This window comes from Solanum dulcamara, chromosome 11 (genome assembly GCF_947179165.1).
Source record: "Solanum dulcamara chromosome 11, daSolDulc1.2, whole genome shotgun sequence".
NCBI lineage: Eukaryota > Viridiplantae > Streptophyta > Magnoliopsida > Solanales > Solanaceae > Solanum > Solanum dulcamara.
The window spans coordinates 45,088,194-45,109,989 of NC_077247.1; the positions used below are offsets into that span (position 1 = coordinate 45,088,194).

The 21,796-nt window shown below is 34.7% G+C and overlaps 2 protein-coding genes across 7 annotated transcripts; one reads left to right on the top strand and one right to left on the bottom strand.

The window, feature by feature from the left end:
* Nucleotides 1–3,040: 3,040 nt before the first annotated feature.
* LOC129872805 (phytochrome E) lies at nt 3,041–8,635 on the top strand. Of its 2 annotated transcripts, none has more exons than XM_055947686.1 (4): nt 3,041–5,376; nt 5,850–6,651; nt 7,405–7,701; nt 8,074–8,635. In XM_055947686.1, the coding sequence occupies exons 1-4, from the start codon at nt 3,315–3,317 to the stop codon at nt 8,321–8,323; spliced, it is 3,411 nt and encodes a 1,136-aa protein (XP_055803661.1). In that variant the 5' UTR covers nt 3,041–3,314; the 3' UTR covers nt 8,324–8,635. The 2 variants fall into 2 exon arrangements, with proteins under 2 accessions (XP_055803661.1, XP_055803662.1); XM_055947687.1 differs by having other exon boundaries at nt 3,042–5,376; nt 7,408–7,701.
* A 1,681-nt stretch (nt 8,636–10,316) lies between these two features.
* LOC129872185 (protein MEI2-like 5) lies at nt 10,317–20,225 on the bottom strand. Of its 5 annotated transcripts, none has more exons than XM_055947069.1 (12): nt 20,093–20,225; nt 18,321–18,464; nt 17,758–18,221; nt 14,870–15,028; nt 14,618–14,734; nt 14,337–14,488; nt 12,909–13,000; nt 11,766–12,714; nt 11,598–11,682; nt 11,451–11,519; nt 11,050–11,229; nt 10,317–10,845 (listed from the first exon to the last, which is right to left on the bottom strand). In XM_055947069.1, exons 2-12 carry the CDS (start codon nt 18,451–18,453, stop codon nt 10,717–10,719), a joined length of 2,529 nt encoding a protein of 842 aa, XP_055803044.1. In that variant the 5' UTR covers nt 18,454–18,464; nt 20,093–20,225; the 3' UTR covers nt 10,317–10,716. The 5 variants fall into 5 exon arrangements, with proteins under 5 accessions (XP_055803044.1, XP_055803048.1, XP_055803046.1 ...); XM_055947073.1 differs by lacking the exon at nt 20,093–20,225 and adding an exon at nt 20,036–20,057; XM_055947071.1 differs by lacking the exon at nt 20,093–20,225 and adding an exon at nt 19,808–19,964.
* Between the last annotated feature and the right edge of the window lie 1,571 nt (nt 20,226–21,796).

Consider the following 21,796-nt stretch of genomic DNA (forward strand, 5'->3'; position numbering starts at 1 on the left):
TTGGCACGGTCTTCACTAGATGTCATATTGTCATCTTTGAAGGTGTCTGCCAGACCCATCGATTCTAGGTGTATTTCGACATCTAGTGCCATGATGAGTAGCCCTTTCTAGATATATCAAGAGCAACAAATTCAAGTTTAGAGATATTCGACATTTTAAAAAAATAAAATTCTTTCCCTATCTTACCTTCTTTAAAATAGCTCAAAGCGATGGAGCCTCCAACTGATAACGTATTATAAAATAAACTAGCTTAGCATTTAATAACAAAGAGAGATAGTAAAAAAAAGGAAGAAATTGAGAGAATTTCGTGTTCTTCTGTGTATGTATGTTTTCATTGCCAAAAATTGACAATTTATAGCCAGAGGTAAAAGAAAATTATGGACAATTTGTCCACTTTATATGGGCCCCATACAAAAATAAAGCATCAACTAAAGTGGACAACCACTTTCATTTGCTCTCTAACAATATGTATGTTTTCCTCTTGTTGTGTATTGCTCTTATATATAACAAATTATATATAACAAAATATGATGCATAATACTGAAAAGTGCCATGTTAAGAAAAACAGGAGATTGTTCGTTTGATTGAGTCATTCTCGAAAGTCGTGGACGAAGGTAAGTCCAAGCTAAGGACCCAAACATTAAATTTGGTGTTAACATCGTGTAAGTAAATTAACTGAATTGCATCAAATTTTACATTAAAATTTTTTTTTTCTAAAATATTTACTATATATAATTTTCATATTGTTTCAAATTATAATCGTTCAATATAAAATTCTTTCTAAAATATTCACTAGTTTGTTGAATATTTATTATTTTCGATAATTTTAAAGTACATTATATTATTTGTTCACCAATTTATATTTTTGCATATTTAAATTTTGTGAAGGTTAATTGTACATAAATTTAATTTTAAAAATTCAATTAAAGGAAAATTATTTATAAAAAAATTAAAATTTTAATCTAAAATTAATATTATAAAAATATTACGTAAAAATAATAAAATGTTTTAATTAAAACATACAATTTAAATAATGTACGTTTAATTAAAAGTATTGTATAATAAAATATTTAAAAAGTATAATTAGTGTGATGAATAATGTAACACCAAATTTGATGTAACATTATTCACACATCAAATTTGATGCAAAATTTGATATGAATTGAAATAATTTTACATTAAATATAATATGTGATGTAAAATTTAGAGTGGATCGGAGATGATCGCAACCAGAGTTTGTTTGCTGTATCGACCCAAGACTGAAGAGTCGCACAATACCTTGGTTGTCTGACTATGTCGCTTATGCATGGGAGGCAACTCATCTATATCCCTTCACGTAGATTAAGATCTTAAAGTTGATGAATCATGAAGTTTTACATAATAATAATTGATCTTATTTTCTGTTGGTATAATATACTATAAATATAATAAATTATAGTTAAAAATAGAATGAAAAAATGAACAAATAATTTATTCACGTTGAATCGCGGATATCTCGCTCTTTTTAAGGAAATTCAAGTCCACTGAAGCATAATCTACACCGATCTAACAATAGTACTCTTGACTTGTCTTCTCCAGGATACAACAACCAACAATATTGTATAACTCAAACAACTCCGGATTAGTTGAAGAGTCCAAAACTCCACGCAAGAACACCTTCCTTCAACATATAAATACTCTTTTTAGTATAGTGAATATAGTTGAAGATTTAGAATATTTTTTTGGTTCAACTCTCTCTTTCACTACATTAACCTCAATATAAATACAATATAAGACTCTTCCTCTTTTTCCACTCTATTTTTACTTATTCACAATACAAAATAAGATCATTATTATTTATAGGGGAAGAAATCTTCTTTGCAGTGAATAGGAAGATAATGAAGTAGTTAATAGGGTAAGTGCCTATAGATTATATAAGTTACAAGAATAACTAGGAAGAATAATGAGTGAAATAATGACCTAGAGGAATAACTAGGAAGAATAATGAGTGAAATAATGACCTATAGGTTGCTCTTATTTTATAATAATAATAATAATAATAATAATAATAATAATAATAAAAAAAAAAAAAAAAAAAAAAAAAAAAAAATATTGAAAAATGCCATGTTAAGAAAAAGAGTATTTTCGTTTGATTGAGTCATTCTTGAAACTCGTGGACGAAGGTAAGTCCAAGGTAAGCAACCAGAGTTTGTTGGCTGTATCCACCCAAGACTGAACAATCACACAATATTTTGGTCGTCTGACTATGTCGCATATGCATGGGAGGCAACTCATCTATATCCCTTCACGTAGATTAAGATTTTAAAGTTGATGAATCATAAAGTTTTATAATAATAAATAATTGATCTTACTTTCAAATATCTATATCTATCATCTTCAATAGTGGGCAATGTTTATAAATCAATCTCGTATTTTATAATATTGAATTGGACGTGTTTGTTTAACATATTTAAAAAGCAAACGATTTGATGTCCCCTTCTCCACCATTGTTTTTAAGGAATCTTTTAATCCACCAAAAGTTAAAAGGCCCTACATTCTCCTCACAGGTCGATTCTTTTTTTCCTGCTTCTATATATGGGGTACATGCATGATAACACTACCTCAACTTTAATGCCCTTATAACTTGTGGTTCATAAATAATCATCTAAAAGACCTCAGCATTTCATATTTAGTACTATATTATTCTAATTAGTTATTATTCTCAGTTAAAGAAACAATAACATCTGTGAAATTTCACAATGTGGGTCTGAGAAGGGTAAAGAGAATGCGGATCTTATTTCTATCAAGGTAGAAGGTTGTTTTCGAAAAATCCTCCATTCAATAAAATCATAAAAAAAATCAGATAGGAGTGGATAAAGAAAAAGTGGATAAATGTTCTATTCTCAATGTCTTTAGTTATGTGATCATCTTACAATAAGTGAGTAATAAACTAAGTACATGATAAAGGCATCATAAAAATAATAATTATTCGTTAGTTATAATATATGATAACTGGATGAAAGTTTTTTTTTGAATATTGAGGATTAAGAGATTGATTAATCTGAATTCACAGCGTTTAAGACTTGTTCATTTGGGGGAAAAGATTCTTTTAATGTTTAGAGGTCGAAATAAGTGATTAGAAAGCTATAATGACATAATTAAGAAAAATAGATTAGCACAGTACGTTCTAGAGAAAAAAGGGAGGGGGGGAAGGAGACGTGTGGAGCTACAAGGAGGGCTCAAGCAGAAGAATCAAGTACAGACATGATAGAATTCCAGCGGCTCTTTGTAGCTGAGTTTTCTCTAAGAATAAACCATTTTCAAGAACCCATTAAATGGAGTCGAAGAGCAGCAAAAACACAAGAGGAGGAGGAAGACCCATGAGCCAGAATAACCAAATCAACAAAAAAGATTCGGCCTTTTCTTCTTCCTCTGCTGCTAGTAACATGAAGAATAACGCCAGCAAGGCTGCTATGGCTCAGTACAATGTTGATGCAAAGCTAATGGCTGAGTTTGAGCAGTCTAGTGTCTCTGGTAAGTCTTTTGACTATTCAGAATCAGTTCGTTGTCCACCACAGGATGCTAATGAAGAAGAAATCTCTGCTTATCTTTCAAGAATTCAGAGGGGTGGGCTTGTCCAGCCATTTGGTTGTATGGTTGCTATTGAGGAACCCACTTTCACGATTATAGGTTACAGTGAGAATTGCTTTGATATTTTGGGTTTTAAGCCTACAAAGTTGAAATTAGGTCTTATTGGTGTTGATGCTAGAACCCTTTTCACTCCTTCTTCAGGGGATTCATTGGCTAAAGTTGCTGCTTCTAGGGAAATTTCTTTGTTGAACCCTATATGGGTTCATTCTAGGACTACCCATAAGCCCTTTTATGCTATACTTCACAGGATTGATGTGGGCATTGTGATTGATTTAGAACCTGCTAATACTAGTGATCCTGCATTGCTGCTTGCTGGAGCAGTGCAGTCACAAAAACTGGCTGTACGGTCAATATCTAGGTTGCAGTCACTTCCTGGTGGAGATATCGGGGTTCTCTGTGATACAGCAGTGGAAGATGTGCAGAAGCTGACTGGATATGATAGGGTAATGGTCTATAAGTTCCATGATGATAATCATGGTGAAATAGTGTCTGAGATTAGGAGATCAGACTTGGAACCTTATTTGGGTTTGCATTATCCTGCAACAGATATCCCACAAGCTGCTCGCTTCTTGTTCAAACAGAACAGAGTTAGGATGATATGTGATTGTAATGCGAAGCCTGTTAAGGTTTTTCAGAGTGAAGAACTAAAGCAGCCTATCTGCTTGGTAAATTCGACTCTGAGATCACCTCATGAATGCCATAGCAAGTATATGGACAACATGGGATCTATTTCGTCGTTGGTGATGGCAGTTCTTATCAATAGAGGTGATTCAATGAAGCTTTGGGGTTTGATTGTTTGTCATCACACTTCTCCTCGCTATGTGCCTTTCCCACTTCGTTATGCATGTGAATTCTTCACGCAGGCATTTGGCTTGCAGCTTAATATGGAGCTCCAATTGGCATCACAGTTGGCAGAGAAGAAAACTCTCCAAATGCAGACCTTACTATGTGACATGCTTCTTCGAGATGTTCCATTTGGCATTGTAACACAATCCCCAAGTATTATGGACCTTGTGAAGTGTGATGGAGCTGCACTTTATTCTGGTGGAAAATGTTGGTTGCTTGGGGTGACACCAACTGAAGCACAAGTTAAAGATATTGCACAGTGGTTACTAGTTGCTCATAAGGACTCCACAGGTTTAAGTACGGACTGTCTTGCAGATGCTGGTTATCCTGGTGCGGCTTTACTGGGAGATGATGTTTGTGGCATGGCTACTGCGAGAATTACTTCCAAGGATTTTCTATTCTGGTTCAGGTCTCACACAGCAAAGGAAGTCAAGTGGGGAGGTGCTAAGCATCATCCAGATGATAAAGATGATGGAGGAAAAATGCACCCACGATCTTCATTTAATGCCTTTCTTGAAGTGGTTAAAAGCAGAAGTTTGCCATGGGAGATTCCGGAGATTAATGCCATTCATTCTCTACAAATCATAATGAGAGAATCAATCCAAGAGAAGGAGAACAGCTCTCCAAAAACTATGACCTCTTCTCAACAGAATGATGCTGATGGGCCAAGCATGGATGAACTTAGTTCTGTGGCAATGGAAATGGTTAGGTTGATTGAGACAGCCACTGCTCCAATTTTTGGAGTTGATCCATCTGGCATAATAAATGGATGGAATGAGAAGATTGCTGACTTGACAGAGTTGCATGCTAGTGAAGCTGTTGGAATGTCTCTCCTTAATGATATTGCTCATGAAGATTCACATGGAACTGTTGAAAAAGTTCTACATAGAGCTCTGTTAGGTACTTCTTTTTAAGACTTAGAAGCAATCATTATAATTTGGAAACATGCGTAACATTACATGGATATAATTCTATCTGTGTGTTCATTGTGTTCTTTTATCTTCATTCTTTATGCATTGCAGTTCATACATGATAGCCTATCTTCTTAGATTTGAAATCCAGGCCTACTGGTAAGAGAATTGGCTACCTACACTTATTGAATTGGCCTTTCATCTTGTTTGTTATAATATATGCATAGTTACCTGCATTATTTTGGGGGTAATATTATGCTTTCAGCCTTGACTAGTCAGTCATCTGTACTGCCAAGTGAGACTTAGCTTACATTTTTAGTTGAGAAAGAGTATTTTTCCTCTTCTGGGTTAGGCAAAATTGACTGACAGCCTGAGTATTGAAGCTTCCCCTAACATTCCCCAGCTTGTTCCCACTCCCCACCCTCTCTGTATCTTTGTAACTTGTGATAACTTGTGATTCAGGTGAGGAGGACAAAAATGTGGAAATAAAATTGCGAAGGTTTGGGAAAGATCTTCCAGAATCAGTTATATACCTTGTGACCAATACTTGCACAAGCAGGGACCACAAAAATGATGTTGTTGGTGTGTGCTTTGTGGCTCAAGATGTCACTCCTGAGAAATCTGTCATGGATAAATTCATTCAGTTGCGAGGAGATTATGAGGCTATTGTACAAAGTCTTAATCCATTGATTCCACCAATATTTGCTTCTGATGAAAATGCTTGTTGTTCTGAGTGGAATGCATCAATGGAAAGGTTGACTGGTTGGACAAGATATGAGGTCATGGGGAGGACACTTCCTGGTGAAGTTTTTGGTGGTCTTTGTCGTCTTACGGGGCAAGATGCCCTTACAAAATTTATGATTCTTTTCTACCAAGCAATTAGTGGTCATGACACCAAAAAGCTTCCATTTGGCTTTTTTAGCAGGACTGGGGAGTTTGTGGAAGTGTTCCTAACAGCAAACAAGAGAACTGATGAGCATGGGAATATAAGTGGGTGTTTCTGCTTCTTGCAGCCTACGATGGTTGAACCAGAGGCATCAGATGAGAGACAAGAGTATAAAGACTCCCTTTTGAAATTTAAAGAATATGCTTATGTACTACAGCAGATGAAAAATCCATTAAATGGAATCCAGTTTACTCATAAACTCCTTGAAGCAACCTGTGTTTCAGATAATCAGAAACAGCTTCTGGAGACAAGTGAAGCCTGTGAGAAACAGATACTGTCTGTTATTCACAATTTAGATTTTGGAGGTATAGAGGACAGGTAATGCTTCTTCTATATGAACCTGATTAAAATTACTCTTATCTCTTTCTTAAGTTTTTTCAATTTTCCACCTCAACTAATTGTCACATTATGATAGAGTAAACCTCATATGTGATCTCAGAGAGCCATTTCCATTTTTCGTTCTTCTAAGGCCTTCTGAATGGGTTCTTCATCCAGCAGTTACAAAGAAGCAGTTACCACTTACCACTGTTCTTTCCTTTACAGCAACTCTTCCCTTATCACGGCTTACATTAATTTGTGTAGATTCAACTATAAAGTAATTTGCTTCAAGTTTACGAGGCTGCAGAACTTCTATTTCCTATTTGCTTGGCCTTCTACTAATAGTTCTTTCATTGATGAGCTATATTTGGACACTGCATCCCAGTCTTGAGTAGCTGGGACTCATTAACAGTTAATTTTATTAGAAATGGCTTTCCAAAGGAGTTGAATCAGTTTACAGGAGCACCAAATAAAAAGAGAGAGAAGTACCCAAAAGACTGCAAACGCATTAAAAGTTTATAGTATTCTTCTAAAACTTACTTTAAACGAGAGAGAGAAGTACTCAAAAGACTGCAAACGCATTAAAAGTTTATAGTATTCTTCTAAAATCTACTTTAAACGACTCTTTGAATTTGCTAGGGCAACATAAGCCACCATATATATATATATTGATACTTTCTTCTTTGTTTCTCTGTGTTGTTTCTATATGGCTAAAAGGTCTGCTAAATGCACATTACTTTCTCCTGGTTCTAGCAGCAAAGTGGAGCTAAACATGGAGGTATTCATTCTAGGAAATGTTGTGGATGCTATTGTGAGTCAAGTAATGATTTTCCTGAAAGAAAAGAACTTACAGCTGCTGCCTGATATCCCTGACCAGATCAAAACTCTTCCTCTATATGGTGATCAAATTAAGCTTCAGCGTGTTCTGTCAGATTTCTTGCTTAGTGTAGTGCATCATGCACCTTCTCCGGATGGTTGGGTGGAAATCAAGGTGCTACCTGGTTTAAAATTTATACAAGATGGAAATGAATTAATCCATCTACAGTTCAGGTAACTTGCGTGCTAGTTAGCTATTGATGGTTTGTTACATAAGGACATGAACTAACTCATTTTATCTGGTGTCTGTCCTTTCATGCAACGTATTAATACCTAACCAGTTGAAGTGCTTCGCGGAGTTTAATCTAATCATTGGAAATATTACGGTGCTTTATTCACTTATCTGAATTTGTTTTTTGTTATCAAAACTTTGAATCTTTCAAGTGAGAAGAGTAGAAAATCAGGAAGAACATCTTTGTAACTGTAAACATCTTTGTCATAATCAGCAAAACCACCCTGCATAGCCTTACAATAATTTTATGTATGTATTGTAATGACTTCTATTGATAAATGTTTATGTAAAATTAAACACACTTTATTTTCTAGAATGGTTCACCCTGGCCAAGGACTACCTGCTGCTCTAATTGATGACATGTCTGGAGAAAGAAATAGATTGACAGCACAAGAAGGAATCGCATTAAATGTTTCCCAGAAACTTCTCAATATAATGAATGGATACGTTCGTTATGTCAGAGAGGAAGACAAATGTTATTTCCTAATTGACGTGGACCTCAAAACATCGAAATCTACTCAACATGGTCCGAATTTGGAAGGAACTAAAGAAATAGAAATCTAGACATGGTCCAAATTTGGATGCAGGCGGAGTGTCCTATCTCCATGTACCTTTAGCTCTCCTCTGGGCTCTGCAGTTCAGGTAAATCTCTTATTTTTGTAATATGAATATATCTGGTATTTCTAGAGTCATGGAGCCTTGGAGTTGATTCTGAATCTCCTACCCCGTACATGATTATTATTATCAGCAGCATAGCATATATTTTCATGTGATTATTTATGTAAAAATGTTGTATATTGTTTGTATCAGAACACTGTAAAACTGTCATCTCAAATAAAATGCTCCAACATATTAATGCTGGATAGAAGAGTTCCATTCATTTGAATCAATTGTACAAATAATTCAAGATTTATTTCTTTAAAACCTTTTGCGTGAATTATGTGTTCAAACATGGCGCCAGTAACTTGAAAAAGACCCGTGAAGCTTTCTAATTCATACTTCGCCTGTTCACTTTTACTTGTCCACCATACTAAAAATATTTTTTTACTTTTACTAATCACTTTTTGAATATCAGGAGAAAACATATATTTTCCCCCGCATATTTTATCTTCAGTATTAATTATTTATTCTCAAATCATTCTTAAGACCTAAGACTAAATATCAATTAATATGAGATTGTGGTAAATATACGCATATTAATCATTGTTTCTTTGTTTCTTAAAAAGCGTGCAAAGTCCAAAATGGACAAGTAAAAGTGAACGGGGAGAGTATCAATGAAAACTTCAGTAATTTTGTAGAAATTTGTGTACTTTTATATAAGTAATATAATTATGGTGTTCAAGCAAGCTATGTATGGAGATGCGCTTCTTTACTACTCCACCGGACATCCTATGCGATAGTTACGTATTGGAAATTTAATGTACTATATCTCATCAATAGCGCACTGGTCAATTATGTGTGTGCGCATCTTGATTAATTCTTTGGATAAATTGGTATAATCATCTACAGACTACAAGCACATGTATTATTATTCGCAATCTTGCGATACCTTCAATATTATCTGTATTGTGATTTACTCACCATCCAAACGACCAAAAAGGGATTTGTGAAACGTGAATGCAAAGAGCATAACACTATTTCGTGTGCTTTATAGGTTTTCCAAGCTTCTAAAATAATCTGGACATGCTTCCCGTGAGGTTTTGGCTTTCTATCACATTTTCCATTGATGATTTTGCATATTAAACCATTTCCCCGACTATATTTTAATTTAGGCATAATAGATAAACGTGTTTTTTAACCTGATCTTAATCGACATTTATGTTCTCTAATTTTAGATGTAGACACGTAAACTTGTATAAAATTGAATATATAGACACGCGTCCTAAGTGACATAATATAAATCAATTCGAGTATATCTCACGTGAATTGTCACATAACATAATATAAATCAATTGGAGTGTATCTCACGCGAATTGTCACGTAAGACAAATGTTTCTACTTGTTCAATTTTATACAACTTTAAGGGCTTACTTGTGCACATTCAAAGTTGGAGGGTAGATGCCAATTAAGGCCAAGTTAGAAGGAACGTTCATGTATTAGTCAAGTTACATCTTGCAACAACGTACACAACGTAATCTCATAGGTGTGGCCTGAGGAGGATAGCGTCCACTCAAACCTTACCCTTACCTCATAGAAGTAGAGAAGTTATTTCTGCCGGAAAGGCTCTGGACTAGAGTAACACACATAAAAACAGTTCAAAAAAAAATACAAAAATAAAAAAGACAGCAAGTAATAGGGAAAGCATTACCTAACCTTCCGGCTTCCGACAAGAAGGAACAATAACAATAGTCATTAGCATAATTCTCTGGCATCCTCTAATCAATAGCTTCACATAATTCTCCCACTTAAAAAGTTTTTAAAATATACAAAAGTAAACTTAGAAGGGAGGAGTAAATTTGAAAAGTTGAATGAGATGAAAAGTTTAAATGCTTGCTTCTTGTGTAAAAAGTAAAAATAAAACAAGCAATTTTGTAACACAATTTTCTAGCAGATACCATTATAGTCTCTAAAGAAGTTTCACATAAATACCAACATGCTTGATACAAAATAAAAGTCATCACTGTACAAATTCAAGCATCCCCTCTTCACTCCAACCACCAAAACAATGTTACAAAACTAAAACCTTGCATGCCATGTTGAGATAGAATTTGCCATTTCAACTAGCCAAAAGATTACAACATGAACTGCAGATGCTTTAATGTCACATAAGTCTAAAAGAACCCTCCTCTTCCTCTTAAAAGATTTCTAACCAAAACCACCTACTCACTATAATACAAAGAACTTCATACTTCTATTCTGTGCCTTAAATCATGCTACTCTGCACATGTATATCACACTTGTACTAGCCAGCTACACACTCTTCAAGCCGCGAGCAAAAAAGCGTTTCAATGCTACTGCTAGCTATTCTCCAATTTGTCAACTGGATCCTCAGGTGGGCTACCTTGTGACCCCAGGAAATCTGACTCATTTGACTGGCAGACTTGAATATTATGCAAACATCCCGATGAAAGATGTTCCTGAACAATCTGCAGGAAAGTTTTCATCTTAAGCTATAATTGTGTTTTGAGGAAAAGATGCAGTTTCAATGTTATCATCTCATCTCAACAAGAAAATCCAATCATATAGCCTGAAAACTAGGAGAAAAAATCAAAGCTAGCTGAATCAAAATGCACGACATAACAGTAGTTACATATTGCATGCTTAATTCTTAAGAAGATGGTCAATATTACCTGATCCCCCAATTCTGAGCTTTCTGAGTGGAAAAGGATTGGCCTACATCGCTTATCTTCATTCATCAAACTTGAATTCTGGAAGTGCGCTACAAGGGCCGTCTTTCCCTGAATCCGAGCATAAGCCAAAGCAGCCACTTTCTCACTATTGAATTTCTCCCACTTCTTTCCATTAAATGCCTGCACAAAGTGAATATTCAGCACAACACTCTTGCTTCAAAGTTCAAAAGCGCAAAAACAATAGAAAGAAGAGATAATTAAGAAGGCATAGCAACCTTTATATATAATTGGGAGGCAGGCATTATACAACAAGGAGAGACATAGCTACAACACTCATAGCCCAATCACTTTAGGTAAAGAAAGTAATACAATATGTTCAATAGAATAGACAAAAAGCAAACCTCATAAAACGGGATAATGAGTGATGGAGACAACATGTTGATAAACGCATATCCCACGTTGCATTTGTTCTGCTCATAAGAAAGAATTTCCATCAGACTTTGAGAAACAAAAAGGAAACCACATAATCCTAACTACTATAGGATTACCTTGAAATCGATGGGCAGATATAGAAAATCAAAAGTGCCTTTATGTTGTTCGTCAATAGCAGCTAAAAGCATCTTGGAGGTGTACCTGGAGGAAGACAAGGTGAAGTGTCACCCATACTAAAATATGCCATACTTAACAAGGTACAAGAATTTAGAAGTTGCTATTACTTGTTAGGAATATTCTTAATCATCAAAGTTGTCCGAGTATCTTCACCACATCTAATCTTATCCAAATCAAGTTGAAACAGCTTCTTGTTGTCCATCTGGTTCCCATTATTATTGTCAACACGTCGAGTGCGACTGCGTTCAGTCAGCCCCTCAAAGCTAGAAGCTGCATGTCCTGGGAAATGACCATTACTTAGGAATAATGGACTAAGTCTTTGGGAAGACATCATGCCAAATCCAGGAGAACCATTGTCCGACATATTCCTTGGAACAGCAACACCAGCATTCAAAGTAGTACGAGCACCATAGTTAACCATCAAACTTCCGTCACGAGGACCTATACCCATGCCCCTAAAACCTGGACTCAAGATTGATGAGTCTGGGTAAAAACCAAAATGCCTATCAAGGGGAAGACCAGATGGAGCAGATCCAACATGATGAAGGTGGTGCTGATGGTGCTGAGATGAATTGAGGAAAGATTGTTGATGGTTTGATAAGGAAAACCTGTCGCCCTGACCACTATATGAAAAAGCATTCGCCAAAGACTCAGTTTTCCGGGCTGAAGAATTACTCTGTTGAGACTGCAACTTTGGACTGCCCCAGAGAAACTGTGGTCCTGATAGTGTTTCAACAACAGGACCATTTGTATTTGAAGCACCAAAAGAGGACACTGTTCCACCAAACTGGCTTATTTTAGGCTCAGGGAAAGAATTAGACTGAGGGAAGGGAGCACCATGGTTTGAACCATTAGAAAAATCTGCATGACCACTCTTTGTGCGATCATCACCAATAGGTGCTACCCTCAAGGTATTTGATGCACGAGGATGCAAAATTGAAGCTAACCCATGTAAATTATTGGCAATGGTGGGACTCAGGGATCTAAAGCCTGGTGAAGTGCCAGGACTTTGCGTGGAGCCATGCTCTATAGGACTTCCAAATTGTGGCCAATTACCTGCCATAAATATAAGCAATAACCATACTATCAGATAGTGTAGCTGCAATCAAAGAAGTTTATTAAGTCCAACCCCTCCCCCCTTTTTACCGACTTGAATTAAAAAAATAGAGAGACAGGCACAAACAGAAGGAAAAAAAAGACCTTAAATTTTCTCAGCATTACATAGAAGTGGAAACCATCAGTAAACTTACCCGGGGAAGAATTACCAATTGAGGAACCCAATGGATGCCGAAAAGTCCAAGAGTCATCTTGTTCAGGTTCTTGAGTTGATTGCAATACAAGACTACAAGTGCAACACAGGAAAGAAAAAAGGAAGCCAAGATCAAACACCAAGATTCAAGAAACTGAGCCCAAATATGTAACAGCGCAAAAACAGAAACATATAAAATAATGCAACCTCAAATTTGTGGCTAAGGTAAACCTAACTTGAAGGAACATCCAACAAAAAGAGACTCATTATGAACATCAACAAGCTCTAGAATTTAGTTGATATCAAAATGGCCCCCATTAAAGAAGCACAAGAATCTCAGTAATAGAATAAACATGGTTTAAACAGAAGAAAAAAAGGAGTGCAAAGGGACAACATCGTGCCATTTTAAATCGTTCATGTGATTACACTTGCTTTTAGATGTATATGCTACTATTACTTTCCTCATTTCTATCTGCAGGAGAGAACGTATATATGCACACACCAAGTTCGAACTTGTCACAAGAGAGTAGTGGATGCAATAGTACTAATTCTTCCATTCCCTAATCCTTCAAGGCTCAAATCTTTGGCCTTTGGAACTTTTGAGCTGATCTCGTGTAAATCTTAAAACCCAGATACCACTCTCTCATGCCCGAACAACATTGTTTTATTAAAATCGTGCCTCTGGAACATTCACAGACCTATACCACCCAGCAACAGTATTAACTTACTCTCCTTTTCCTATAGATAAAATATCACAGGTGCTAGACCATAAAGGAGTTATTGGACATCGCGTTTCTAACAATAGTATCCAGACCTCAAGCAGCTGAGTAGAGATTTATCAGAATCCCAGGGTTCTATTTTATTACAGTGTCTAACTACTTTTTCCAATTGTGGCCTTTCAAACATAAGGTAAGCATCTCAAGGCATTCCTGCTCAATCAAAACTGTGAGACGCCTGGAAAAGGTGTATACACAGCAGAAGATTTGTATAGTGTGTGCCACTCAGATGAAGGTAATGCAGACGACCAACCCCTTGACAAAACCACACGCTAATGGCATACTTCTTAAGTGAAACAGTATCTTCATTGCTTTCTCATCAATTGGGGGCTTAAGTTATTTCTTTTTAACTTGTGTGAGGGTGTGGGAAGATTGGGAGAGCTTGCTGGTCGATCACCATTCTGTAATCTAATTCAGCAAAACAGAAAGAAAACGAAAGGAAGGAAAAACAAAAAAAAACATTGTCAGACACTTCCGACAATGGCGCATAGGGGGAGGTCTAAATCAAATGTAATTATGTAACTAGGTTGTTCTAGATACTGTAACAGCAAAAAGGTAACGAAGCGCATGAATCAGAAAGAATAGACTGCCATAAGCTTCAAAGCGCTAGTTTTTCTTTTTTATCAAGAAATAAGTTAAAGTGGATTACTCACTTTCGACGAGCTCCTCCAGGGCGGCTTGGTTCAAGCTTTATGCGCTTGCCCGCTATGTCACTCCTATTTAAGGTCCTAAGGGCAGCTTCTGCAGCTCTAACATCGTAATATTCGATAAACTTATGGTGCCTCTTGTGGGGTGTTTCCCTTATCTGCAATGTGAGAAAGTGGGATGTCATATGTATTTTAACATAAACTAGCTCCTTGAGGAAGCACACAAGGGAAAATGAATAGATGGAGTAAAACGGGAAATAAATGGTTTGACTAATCGAGTCTCTGACCTCTTTGATCTCACCATAAACCCCAAATATGTGGCGGAGGTCATCATTTGATACTGATGGATCTAGATTAAAAACCACAAGAGTTCCTTGATTTACATCTTTGTCTGAGGGGTTGTCCTGATATATATTATACATTGAGGGGCAGAGAGAAGAGTAACAGGGCAAGCAGAGGAGGTTAGTCAAAAAACAAAAGAAATAAATAGCATACAATGTAATTGTGTAAATCATTAAAAGTAGCAGATGAAGAAGCACCTTGGGGATTGAGAAATGTATGTCTAGTTTTCTCCTTCGCAGTGGCTTATTTTGCAATGCTCGCATTGCAGTTCGAGCAGCACGAATATCGAAGTATGATATCATTACAAACCCCCTATGCTTACAGGCAGTATAGAGAGTCCGGATATCACCATATTGCTAATTAGAAGAAGAAGAAAGAAAAAATAAAAAGAGAAGGATATTAAAAACTGAAAAATGATTATAAGGAGAAAAAACACCTTATAAATCAGCAACTTACAAGGCATTCTAGTCTATCAAGCAACCAGTAGACTCAAATGTGATATTGCAAACACACCTAGGCCAGTGCTTTGACATTTTCCATGCTAAGCTTATTTTGCAGCTCATACAATGATACAATAATTGAAGTTGTTTGAACATACTCTTTAAGTTTCATCTTACGACCTTTGTAATTTTAAAAAATATTTTAAATTCATTGTATGAAGTATGAGCGCAACGCACGTATCCAAAAACTAGTTATACTAGAAGTGGGAACACCCCAAGAGAAAACAACAACAACAACAACAACAACAAACCCAGTATATTCCCATAATGTGGGGTCTGGGGAGGATAGAGTGTACGCAGACCTAACCCCCACCTTGAAAGGTAGGGCGGCTGTTTCCGAAGAGAAAAGTTGAAATACAAAAATGCCCTTGGAAAGTAAAATGTCCTTATTAGGTATTGAATTGTAAAATATGTAAAAGTACCTACAAAGTTTTACGATTTATTAGGTATTGAATTGTAAGTTACTTATTAGCAAGATAATTAAAGGATCCTTAATTATATTGTACATTGAATAAGCTTGAAAGGAAATAAGACTTGTGTAACGTGCATGAAACTTTCCTTGGTATTAAAATTATGTGATGCAACTTATGTTATGCACTAATTGGCAATTACGCACTTTTAATATGCATGTAAATGTCCTTTAATTTGTAAAGGTGAAGAAACCCAACAGTCATTTAAGGCCTTCTCATCAACGTGATTTTGAATTTCTATAGAATTTTTAGGCATACTTCTTGGCTTATAAATATAATTGTGTGCTTCAGATTTTCTCTATGAACTGTGTCATGATATTGTCCTACTTTATATTGCAACTGATATTTCCTAATCTGGTTGAGGGTCTATCGGAAACAACCTTTCTACCTTGTAGGGGTAAGGACTAAGGTATGCACACACACTACCTTTCCCAAACCCCACTTGTGGAATCACAAGGGGTATTTTGTTGTTATATTTTCTTATCTGGTTAAGATAATAGACCATAGAGTGATCATGATGTGAATAAATTATCATCATCTTCACTATTGAGATGTACAGAAAATGAAAAAACTGAGGGTACAAATAACTGGCATATAATCTACGACAAGTTAACAGTACAAGGCTTTTTTAGGGTTAACTATATATCATTATTGGGCTTCTTATTTGTTTAGATGTTACTTCTCTTTGCTCCTTGTATCATTTGATAGGTCCCTTGCAGTTATTAACAAATACCATTTGTCAACGTTGAAGAGATATAGAATCAAAGGGATGTACAAAGTGCATCCAGTGCTCTTCATTGTATGTTCTGCAAATAGTAATTCTTTTATGTTTGATGAATTTTCGTTAGAAGTTACCATTAAATATGGATCAAAAAATTCACTTGACATGGATATATTGTTTTAATTAGATTCATGTATTTGTTATTATAAATGTTATAAACACTAATCAGATGCGGAAGTAGAGGGGGTACAGGGATTCAATTGAACCCACTTCGTTGGAAAATTATATCAAGTAAAAAGGTAAAAAAAATAAATCCCCGCATATGTATAAAAGGTTGAATCCCTTTAAATGAAATTTATTTTTTTAATTCTCTATAATTTGAATTCCTGGCTCCGCTACGAATTCTAATACTATACTATTTCCGTCCCATATTAGATGGGCACTTCCAACTTTACACGGTGATTAAGAAATCATTAATTCATTAGAAGACTTTACCATTTTGTCATTTGTTTATATCAATGCAATATACATAGAGTATAGAAATAGCTAGTATTGGAATTGTTTACCTTCAAAAGGTCATATTAATTGTAGGGTTAAAATAGAAAAAAATTAATTAATTCTATCTTGATTTAGTAAGTGATCAAGTAATATGGACAAACATTTTTAGTAAAAACATTTTTAGTAAGATGCCCATCTAATATGGGACGGAGGTAGTACTAAAATAGCATAAATATAAACGATACCAAATTTAACTTTTATAATATAAAATAAGAATTTAATCTTTAGGATGGCTAAACATTCCATTGGAATTGAATACATGCTGATCATAAATTAAAGAGATATCAATTAGTAATTTCCACTTTCACATCATAATTTTTTTTTCCTATCTTATAACTCAACACAAATTTTAATAAAGTATATATACAATTATATGAATTGTCATTCATCCATACAGTCCAACATCTTGATTATTTAGTTAGCATGAGGGCCATGACAAGTTCATGCAAATTATATTAATAAATTCAATGTGATTTCCACATTGTGTAGTTCTATTTCTCCATTTCACCCTTTAAAGAAAATAAAACAAACCCAAATTCACCTATGGCAACTAATTCAAATTGACGTAAAAGAATAATTGAACAACTCTTCTTGTTTTGGTAACCACAAATATTTCCTCAAGTGATATAGCTTTCAATTAAAGTATCTTTCTGATTAACTATTTTGTGATCCAAACTTTAAATAAAGATTGGAGATCAACATGCAACACACGTTCATGCAAACAAGTTATTAAAAATGCAGGGAACTCAGTAGGACAGAGCCTGACAAACCGGAAGAGAGAGTCACGTAAAATTACAAAGAACATAGTTATCCAGTGTAAGACACAAGCAACTAACCTCAAAGAGAGTTCTTAGCTCAGAATCCTCAACATTGCTATTTATGTTGCGAACAAATAATGTTCTTGAAGGGTGCTCTCCAAGTGGATGTTCTCCGGTAACTGCACCCCCACCATTTGAAAATCCATAAATAGCAGCTCCATTGCTACCTGGATCGGCCAGACTTACTCTCGATATACCCAGGTTTAAGTGTTCCTGACCATCAGGCTCTAATTCTAAGCCTCCTCCAGCAAAAAGATCCTCCTCTTCCAAGTCATCTGTGTAATTGGGAATTCGACTAGGGTCAAACCCATCCATTATCCCAGCTAAAAGTTCATCCTCGTCATCAGGAAGCAAGCTTCCAATTGTGTGATTTTCACCATCATCCAGCAGCACATCAACCTCTACATCCAGGTGAATTTTCTTCAAGCTTGGTGATGCATCACCAATGGATTGATGACCATGGTCGCCGTCACTCACTTTCACTACATCCAAGAATTTCAAAGAAATTAAGAAGACGTCAGATTTCTTAAAGAAAATTGGCAAATGCAATATGAGTAAAAGATTCATCAATGTATTCATACGCTTCTCATGTTGAAGAACAGGCACTGAGCTTGAGAAAAGAGAAGCATCACTAGAGACATGGACGGAATCAGATCCTGGACGAATCTCCCATGGTGTTCTTCCCTTTTCTTTAGATACATTTATCATTGGCATCTTCAGAGGATCTGTAATGCAGCATAATTAGGGGCGGTTAAAAAATACAGTATCGTTCATGGAGAATCTCCAAGGACCATTGCACAGTTGAAAACACTTGGCCACACGATGCTGCCTTTTACATTTAAAACAAAAGCTAGGAAAAGACAACTTAACAAATCGGTAAGCAATCCATCTAAGATCAAGTGCACATAAGCTACCTAACACAAACTAGTGTACATAATCAAGTGATATTGTTAACATTACATGATTGCAAGGAACATCTGGGGTTGAGTCGCTCCTATCACCTTCACATTTGCCATGTGATTTTATTCTGCATTATTCATTTTCTTTCTGATGATTGGAGGTTTTCATAGATTGCATACATATGCATTAGCTAAAGAAACCAGAGAACATTTAACAAAAAAATTACAACCAATCAGGTATGATATACAGGCTGAGAATACTAATTGATACAACAGTGAGTGTTCTTTACCAGCTCTTATAGAGAGCACAAGAAAACTGTATAACTAAAATCTAAACCTCTCTTGCCCTTGTTTCAGCTTTCAACTTCTTAAACATACGGGTAAAGCTGTACACTTGCAAACAGAAGATAGTCATCTTCGGGTCCACAACTACACCAATCAGTCAATTATTTCCACTTGGTGCAAGATGCCTCTCCTCAAAATTCTAGACCCACAAGATGCCCCCAAAGACAACAACAACATGCCAATGTAATCCCACAAGTAGAGTCTGGAGGAGGGTAGAGTGTACGCAAACCCTAACCTACCTCGTAGAGATCCCCCAAAGACACCAACTTTAATTAAAGAACTAACCTTTTTTCAAAAGCAACTTTCAATTCCTAAGAAATCTTTGACTCCTTGTTTCTACCTGGGTAAAACTAAAGGACGCCAAGATACCGATCAGGCTACTCAGCAAACATCTATTCTTCCCAATCTGTACTAAACATCTTCCAATATAACTGAGCATAAAAATTGAGCAATAAACAATCAGGCATAAGAACATAGACCAACATCTGCAAAAACTCCAACATCAGTTGATGAACAACTTCATTCATCTCAAAACAAAACAAGCAAAACCACTCACCAAAGCTCTAATTTTGGATATCAAAAGTACAACAACCACCACAACTGGGGTCTGAGGCAGACCTTAACCCTACCAAGGCTGATAGAAGAAATCATTACTCAACAGGTACATAAAACAACAAATTCCAATTCTAGAAGTATATGTGATTAAAGATCGTTTCTTTACTCCATTACAAAACCACCCACATGAAGTTAAAGTTCCCAATTTTCTCAAAACCCAATACCACCACACAAAAAATAAACATCAACAACAAAAAAAAAGTGCTTACTCAGAAAGAAAAAAGCTTCATGCAAGGAACACTTGAGCAAAACTCACACAAGTTAAAACCTAGAAAACTAGACTAAAGCAAACAAACCAAACACACCCTCAAGAAAACAACTTCACAAACTTCAATTTCAAGACAAGCCCATATAAAAAGAAGCAGAATTTGTGCCAAACAAAGCCAAAAAGAAGTAAAACAAAAGAAAGAACCTCAACAATAGTAGCAGAAATTTACCAAAATCAACCACTCCAAAGAAAGGAAAAAGAGTAAAAAAAAATGGCTAAGAATTACCAGAACACAAAACCCATAAAAAGTGGACCACGATCGAGCAGAACACCAAATAGAGAAAAGGGGCCAAAAAAAAATAGTACAGATGAATACACACTCAGAGAGACGTGCAGCAAGAGAAATGTCTTTTCTTTTTTTCTATTTTCACACTTCAAGTTTATAGTATATGACAGGTATATATATACTGTATAGTATAATAAAAATAAAATATATTATAATATAAATAAAATATATAATAATATAAATAACAATATAATCTGAATGATATGATTGGAGGAGAGGAAAGTGAATTAAGAAAGAGAATGATTGAGGACAATCGGGGTGGAGTGGGCTGGGGGTGCTGAAAGAGTTATTGCAGGTATAAAAATATTATGAAAAAATAGTTGGGGAGTATTTAATTCAACTTAATTTAATTGTATTTAATTGGGATCTGGTGTCTACACACTGAAAAAAAAAGAAGATATTTTTATGTTCAAAAAATTATATATGGGGAATTATTATGTTCTTAGCTTTAGGTTTTGATTAGATTTAAGTTGGATATAATAAGGACTATAATAACTAGATTTTCTTATTAATGAAATTAATAAAAAAAATCTTGAGTATTTGATTAGATTTTCAGCCTGGATATCATTAGGATGTGATTTAAACGTATGTTTCTAGTTAATTATATTGCTTTAAATACTTTATTATGTACAATACTCTATTTAGTTTGTATTAAATAAATTCTTGGTATTTATTAACGTATCTAGACATTTATTTGACTAATATCGGATTAATTAATTGATATGGTTTTAGTGTAAATATTATTCTAGCACTAAAATAGTTCCAAAAATGTAAATATTTTTAATAAGGATTGATGACAATATTAAGATTTGACATTTGGTCAAGTTTAAACACAGATCAATGGATGTTTAATTTAACCACTTGACAGATATAAAATTTAATTGTTTTGGTCTATTAAAGGAGTTCAGATAAATGTTTTTCATTTCATAGGTTAATTTACTCAATTTTTTTATGTTTAGGTCATCATTTAAATTTTATTTTTCTTTTTAGAAGTTGTGCAATATGATTTTTAAAACATTATTCTTTCGAACAGTGTTAAATTCGGGTTTAATATATATTCATATATTACCTAATTCTATAGATAAAACATTAAATTGATGTAACGTGTATAATAACTTCTAAAAAATTTAGACTGTAATTTAATATATTTTTCATATATTTTTTAGCTTAACCCAAAAAGATCTTTATGCAATTATTCATGTGATTTGTTTATATATTATTATTACATTTACTAACTATTTGGATAATTGCTAAAGTGGTCAATTAATTTCAATAATCTTTTAGATTATCAAATCAATGGGATAAGATGACGGCGAATTGACGTGCATTTATTAAAATATAATATATAGAGCACATGATTTTAGTTTAGGTAAAAAAAATGGAAATTGATGATAAAGGTAAGGATTTAATACATAATCAAGTGGTTGTTTTCATGCATTTTAGTAGTATTAGTATTAATTTTTTAATTTCTTTGTCCTTCAATTTTTTTTTTAATATCTTTTATTCTTCAATTTTGATTATTGTATTATTTTAATTTTGCGATTGTGTCTTTTCATAAATAATATGCAATGATTTCGTTATTATTTGTTATTTTAGTCTTTTTTCCATGTGTTTGTATGTTGTTTTTAATATTATTTTGTTATA

What these genes read in the sequence shown, in the direction of transcription:
- LOC129872805 (XM_055947686.1), top strand. Translation starts at nt 3,315, where the DNA reads ATGGAGTCGAAGAGCAGCAAAAACACAAGAGGAGGAGGAAGACCCATG. An exon ending in TTTGGAGGTATAGAGGACAG is followed by an intron (nt 6,652 to 7,404) that starts GTAATGCTTCTT and finishes TCCTGGTTCTAG; the next exon opens with CAGCAAAGTGGAGCTAAACA. An exon ending in TTAATCCATCTACAGTTCAG is followed by an intron (nt 7,702 to 8,073) that starts GTAACTTGCGTG and finishes TTTATTTTCTAG; the next exon opens with AATGGTTCACCCTGGCCAAG.
- LOC129872185 (XM_055947069.1), bottom strand. Translation starts at nt 18,453, where the DNA reads ATGCCAATGATAAATGTATCTAAAGAAAAGGGAAGAACACCATGGGAG. An exon ending in AATTGGTAATTCTTCCCCGG is followed by an intron (nt 12,715 to 12,908) that starts GTAAGTTTACTG and finishes TATTTATGGCAG; the next exon opens with GTAATTGGCCACAATTTGGA. An exon ending in ATCTGCCCATCGATTTCAAG is followed by an intron (nt 11,520 to 11,597) that starts GTAATCCTATAG and finishes TCTTATGAGCAG; the next exon opens with AACAAATGCAACGTGGGATA.